Source organism: Manis pentadactyla, chromosome 15, assembly GCF_030020395.1.
Source record: "Manis pentadactyla isolate mManPen7 chromosome 15, mManPen7.hap1, whole genome shotgun sequence".
NCBI classification, from domain to species: domain Eukaryota; kingdom Metazoa; phylum Chordata; class Mammalia; order Pholidota; family Manidae; genus Manis; species Manis pentadactyla.
The window spans coordinates 61,122,795-61,129,369 of record NC_080033.1 but is presented as its reverse complement, the minus strand read 5'-3'; the positions used below and the strand labels follow the sequence as shown (position 1 = coordinate 61,129,369).

General features: G+C 47.8%; 1 protein-coding gene across 1 annotated transcript in view; it reads left to right on the top strand.

Annotated features, from left to right (window-relative positions):
* The first annotated feature begins 216 nt into the window (after positions 1-216).
* The window catches only part of MLKL (mixed lineage kinase domain like pseudokinase), a 31,064-nt gene continuing 24,705 nt past the window's right edge, over positions 217-6,575 (top strand). The window contains exons 1-2 of the mRNA XM_057492772.1: positions 217-559; positions 4,166-4,634. Of these exons, the coding sequence (XP_057348755.1) occupies positions 551-559; positions 4,166-4,634 (478 nt within the window). The 5' untranslated portion in view covers positions 217-550. The remainder of the gene's footprint in view (positions 560-4,165; positions 4,635-6,575) is intronic.

Below are 6,575 nucleotides of genomic sequence, written 5' to 3'. Positions count from 1 at the left end.
GTTAATATAGTTCCTGAAGACCCTTTTCTTTTCCTAATCCCCAGCTGCAAGCAGAGTGCCAGGCACTAGTGAGTACTCTGTAAATAGTCACTGAGGGAATCTGGGAAAGGGGGGGAGAGTGTGGAATGGGCGAACTTTCTAGAAAGGGGCTCTAGGGAGTCAGGGCACTGTCAGCCTGACGCTGGCAGCAAGAACCAAGGGGAAGGCTCCTGGAGGCGCGTCAGGCTTCCCCGCGCGCGGCCCAGCCCCGGGGCGGTGGCCTCTAGAGGGCGCAGGGCAAACGCCCCCGTCCCACAGACGGGCTGGGGAGACGCGTGCTGGGGGACTGCTCACACCGGGGAGTCCCTTGGGGAGGGCGCTGGACCGCCCTGTCGCGGCTGGAGCCTTGTTGGGGCCGCATCAGCGGCGGGAGCGCAGCGCCAAGGAGGCGCAGGGACTCGCCAGCCGCCGGGTGCCTCACGGCCGCCGACTTCCTGGACAGCAGGCGGTGGGCGGGAGGCCGGAGGTTTCCCGCTGGAACCGCGCGCAGGACCGATCGGACGCCCCGGGGATGGCAGAGGTGAGTCTGGGGTCTCGCCGGGCGCGCACCTCCGGAGGCGGCCTGGCGGAAGGGCTGCCGGGAGGCGAGAACGCGGCGTCGGAGGAGGGGTGACCGGCAGGCCGATTTCCTGGAAGTCAGGACAGAGTTCGTTTCGTTTCTTCCACCCTAAGGGTGGAGCTGCCCTCTCGGGTGTCCGCCTTCCGCCAGAACATGTGGAACGGGGCCGGGGCCCGGGTGCGGCGCGCGGAGGCGCCCCCGGAGCCCGCGCGGACCCGTCCAAGCAGAGCCACACAGACGCCCTCCAGGCTGTCCGTGGGGAATCGAGAGGACTGGTCACTCCAGCTCTTCAGGGTTAATGCCCGCTTCCTTTCCCGGGGCCCACTTTGGGTAAAAGGAGAGTAATTTGATGTAAAATGTCTCATCAGGGAAGGGATGTCTAATACCACTTTTGTCGAGGGGAGGGGCAAAATGGCATTAGAGGTCTTTATGGATTTACATTGTTACCACCATTTTTAGACTTAACTTTCCCCCCTCATTGTTTTACTACAAGTAACATATGAACATATTCAAGTTAGCGGTTTTATTTATTTTAAATATCACTGCCATAAACAGCTTAATATTCATCTATCTATATAGCATAAATTCCTAGAAATTCACATTGTTGAGTCAAAGTATATACGTATTTATAGTTCCTTTCTTCTTTCTGATATCTTTATCTTATACCTTATAAGCCCTAAACAATTTTAGTCATTGCTATGTTTTATGTATTTTAATATCTTATAGATAGGTCCCCTTATTTTTTTTAAATCCTGGCTATCACTACTGATTTCCTCTTTCAAAAGAACTTAGGGTCATTTGGTTTCAGTGCCAAAATATATCAGCGGGAGTTTTATTGGGACTGCATTAAATTGGGTTTACATTTGGGAAGGATTGCCAGGTTTGTCATTTTTCATCTTCCCAGCCTAAAATACAAGTTCTTGACATCTCTTCAAGTTTTGTTTTGTGAAGTGTTCTTCATACCAGGCCGTCTGTTTTCCCACAAAATGTATCGTTTCAAATTGTCCCTTTGATGAGTGGCGTCTTTTTCCCATTGTTTGTCTGATTGGTTTTCCCTGAAGCATGGCTTTTTGAGGAGTCTGGTATTGAGATCACCGTAGCTTGAAACGTGATGTTGAAGTCTGCAAGATTCCTTGAGCAACATGTTCGCATCAGCTTCTGTCTCCAGGGGACCAGAGAAAGGTGTTAAGCCCATTTCCCTCAGGAGTCCTAAGAAATGGCCTTGCAGGCATCAGCTTAGCAACTGGAAAGAACTGGAGAGCCTGAGATCCGTTGAGTCCTGTAAGGCATGCCATAAGATCTGTTACTTCCCTTGCTAGATCAGAAAACTCTAAGGCAACAAAAATAAAGATATATCAATCAGTTGCTTATTTAGTGTCATTCCTGCTAGTTTCTTACTCATGCTTTAAAGCCAGACTTGGGTTCCAGGCCATTTGCCTTCTCCAAACTGATCTGATCTGCAAAGTGGTAGTAAGACTTTTCCTACCTATTTCATTGAGCTGTTGAGGTTAGCTTTGTTCAAAGGTACTTTGGAAACTGTTTCCATGGCCTTGTACTTATTTAAATGCATCCTCCCAAACCTCAGTATCTTCATCTACAAAATGAAAATAACAACAATGACCTCGTGGTTTCAAAGCATGTAGAATATACAGCAGGTGAAGAGAGACATTTTTGATCATCATTATCATCATTCATTGCTGAACCCAGTTGCCCTTAGTTGGATGTACTGCAAACAAGATTCAAACCAGCTTAAACAATAAGAAAGGTTATTGGCTCATGAAACCTGTAATTGAGGAGTGGGGTAGACTTCAGGGTCAGTTCAAACCAGTGGATCAATATTGGACTCAGATTTTCTTTCCATTCTGCCACCCATAGGTTAGCCTCATTCCAAGGTTTAGGATTGGGGCTCCATGCTTTCTTGCTCATAGTTAGGGAAAAGAGAGAGAATAAGAATTAGATCTGGCTTCCTCAGCTGTCTTAGGGGAGCCAGGAAGCTCCCCAGCAAACATTCCTCTCCATTCAAATTAGCCTTCATGCCCAGTTTTGAACCAATCACTGTGATAGGCTACTAAGAATTGTCTGATGGCTTAGATCATTCTCAACCCCTGAATTATTGACATTTTGGGCTGGATAGTTCTTCATTGTTGTGGGGAGCTGTCCTGTGCATTGTAGTACACCAGTCTCTACCTGCTTGATGTCAACAGCACCCATCCTCCAGTTGTAGCAACCAAAGATGTCTCCAGACATTGCCAAAAGTCTGCTGGGGGGCAAAATCACCTTCAAAATCTCTCAAAAAATTGAGAACCACTAGCTTAGACACATCAAGTCTCACCCCTGCAAGGGGCCAGCTCCCCCCACACTCATTGATGAATGAGGGAGGAGCAGAGAGCCACTGAAAACATGGGAAGTAATAGGAAGTAGAGAAATGGATGCTTTGTAAACAACCCAAATGTCCCGCACAATTTCCACGTCTGGAAGATCTCTTGAGTCTCCGTGTAAATGCGTCTGAGGAGGGCTGCATTTATAACATGGGGTCTTATTGATGCATAGGCCAGTGGGAAGGCTAGAACAAATTTACAGCTGGCTAGAAATACAAAAGAGAGGTCTGGAGTGAGGATTGGGGAGGCAGGGATGCTAAAGAACTGGGAGAAGAGACAGGAAGGGAAATTTGAGACTGACGGAGGCCAACTCTGTTACAATCCTTAATGAATGAATACCCTTGGCCAACTGTGGCCAGGTTTGCAAATTGGTGCTTCATGGGCAATATGCAGTTGGCAAACATGTTTTATTTGACCTACACAGTGTTGGACTGCACAGTCTTCAAAACGATTTTTGGCTTGGTTGCAAGATTTTAAATCAAGGGATTTAACATAATCCAAGTTCTGACTGCTTTTTAAAAACTGGAAGATCTTTCCCCACTGGGCCCTTTATCCTTGAAGAGCAACAGTTGGTAATTTGCTGAGTAACCCTTGCCTTCTTTGGGCAAGCCTGATCCTTCCAACCCACCATCTTATAGTCATCCCTATACCTTGGCAGGATATATATATATATTTTTAAATCGTCTAAACTGACCTAAGAAATAGACCCCATAGGATGACTCAAATGCAGTAGAAGTTTCTTCCTCACTCACTTAATGGTCCATGGCATATGTTCTGTGAGCAGCTCTCCTCCAAGCAATGATTCTAGGATCCAGGATTCTTCCCTCTGGGGACTCCGCCATCCTTCTTGGGGCTCCATGACACCTAGGGCCGCAATACCCTCTGCATCCAGTGGACAGTATGTAGCAGAAACACACCTGCTCAGTTGAAAGGAGCACATATTTGTATCCATTCACACCCCATTGGTGAGAACTAGTCACTGTAGTCTTTAGCTGGACCAACACCTCAGCCACAACTCTGTCATTAAGGAAGGGCAGAATGCATTTTGGTGGAAAGCAGTCCATCTCTACCTTACGTGATAAAGGTGGGGAGACCTCCTAAGGCACTGAAATCATAGGCACCCTTGGTGTTCCCTTGGCCCAATTGTAAAGACACAGGAGATTCTGGGACTTAAACCAGATTCCATCAGTTTCTTCCAGGTATGGATATGTTGCAGCAGATCATCTCCTTAGGCTGGCTTGTCTACAAACAGTGTGAAGAAGTGAAATACTGCCAGAAACAGTGCCAGCGTCTGAGGAACCGGGTCTATGGCCTGCTGCAGCTGCTGCAAATGCTCCAGGACCAAGGGGACAGGCACCCGTCCGCTGAACTAACCACTGCCCTGACCCGCTTCCAGGCTGTCCTACAGGAAGCTAAGGCAAGGATAGATACCTTCGGTGATAAATCCAAGGTCTGGAAGTTTGTTACAGCAGTGCATAACAAAATACTCTTCAGGGACGTGAATGAGAGTCTGAGGGACATGGTGCAGGACCTCTCTCTGCTGCTTCAGGTGGATCAACAGACGTTTACTTCAAACATCAGCCAAAAAGCAGTCTGGCAACAGGAAGACCAGCAGGATGCGGAGGAAGACTTGCAAGTCTTCCAAAGGCAGAGAACTGGTAAGGTTTATTGGGGGGACCGGGGGGAGAGCCAATGGGGGCATTTTAAGCCCATTTTTATTTACCAAAGGAGCTGGAAGGCCGAAGAGGTTTGAGTAGGGTAGCTCAAACTCCTAACACCCCCTGGGCCTGGATATGGTGGGGGCTGATGAAACTTTGGCAAGTGAGGGTGGGGGAGGGCAGGGTGTCAGGAATAACACTAATAAGTCGTCATTGCCTCTCCGTTCTCTTTTTGATGTGATACCTGGAATTCTAGAAGCTAATTCCTTCCAACCTTAGTTTTTCCAGGACCTTCAGTTACTATGTAAATTATCCAGAAAAAATAATTAACTAATTACCTAAACAAACCGGAATTGCTTATCTGCTGTGTGCCAGGCATTGTTCTAAGGTTGGAGATACAACGCGGAGCATAATAGACCAGATCTCTCCTCAGGAGGTGTAAAGTGTGCAGACAGAGGGCTAAGTAAATCGTTGCATCTGAAGGCAATGAAAGTCATAAGCAGGGTCCTGGACTGAAAAGTGACAATGGATGCAGAGAGTGATCAGGGAAAGCCTTCCTGGTGCGGTAGCATTTGAATGGACACCTTGAATAATGAGAAGGCACAAGCCTCATGAAGATGAGGGAGAGGAACATTCCAGGCAGAGAAAACAGTGAATTCAAAGGCCCTGAGGTGGGGATAAATACAGCATGTGCAAGGAACAGCCAGAAGGCCAGGATGGCTCTGATTTGGTAGGCAAGGGAGAGAGAGCGGTACCAGATGAAAATGGGGAAGTAGGCCAGGAGTTACAAGAGCAGGATCTTGCAGGGCTGTAGGTATGGTAAGGTTAGATTTTACTCTAAGAGTCATAGAAAGCAAATGAAAGGAGGTCCTTAAATGTGGGCCTGTCATGATTTGATTTGAATTGAAAGAAAATCACTCAGGCTGCCATGTGACAATGGTCTACAGTGATGTGTATTAGTCAGTTATTACTTCACTAATGCTGCATACCAGCATATACCAAAACTCAGAGGCTTAACGTGATAGTCAGTAGTTCTCATGCTTACAGAGCTGTGGATCCATTAGGGTTCTGCTGATTCCATGTGGGCTTGGCTGGGCTTGGCTCCAGGCACACCCAGTCCAGTATGGGTATGGATCTGTCCCATGTGTCTCTGGAGCCAAGGCCGAGGAATATTGAGCACCTGGAGAATGTTCTTCCTAGGGCAGTATTGCAAGTAGCCAAGTTCATCTGAGCCAGTACATTTCAAGCTTCTACTTGTATCAAATTCATCAACATCCAAAGCAAATGATATGGCCGAGCCCAGCATGAAGGGACTGGCAGCCCAGAATGCCCACTGAGAGGCTATGGCCAGAGTATGGATTCATAATACCACTATGTGGGCATGAAGAATTGGAACCAAAATTCAACATACCCTGGTCGGGGGCAAGAATGGGAGTGGGATCCCAATCAGGAGACCACTTTACAGGCTGTGTAAGAGGTGACATGGGCTTGAACCAGAGTAGCCTGGTTGGACTTAGTAGAGAGCAAGGCGTTGAGGGGATGAGACATGGACAGTGGAGTCAGGGCCACCAGAAGAGGGAAGAGAGGGAAAGGATGGAAACAAATGTGGCCTCTTTTCACTTTTGCACATCCTGGTGATACAAATTACAAACCCTTCCCTCTTGTAAGGATTATGGATGGAGAGAGAGGAAGTGAGGAGGCAGGGAGGACATTTGGATGAACTTTCTGGGCGCTACGGCCCAGAGGAATAACTGTTCTGCTACCTTGATATGGAGGGCAGCCCATCTCCAATCAGGTCAGGAAGAGGTGCTCAAACAAGACGAATCCGATCTGCAGACTTGTGGGCAAAATGGGTCCTTTTCTGGATGAGGCATCCGTAATCCCCCAACACCTGCTTCTAAGGAGGAAGAGAACCAGGGATTGGTGAGGGCAATGCTGAGG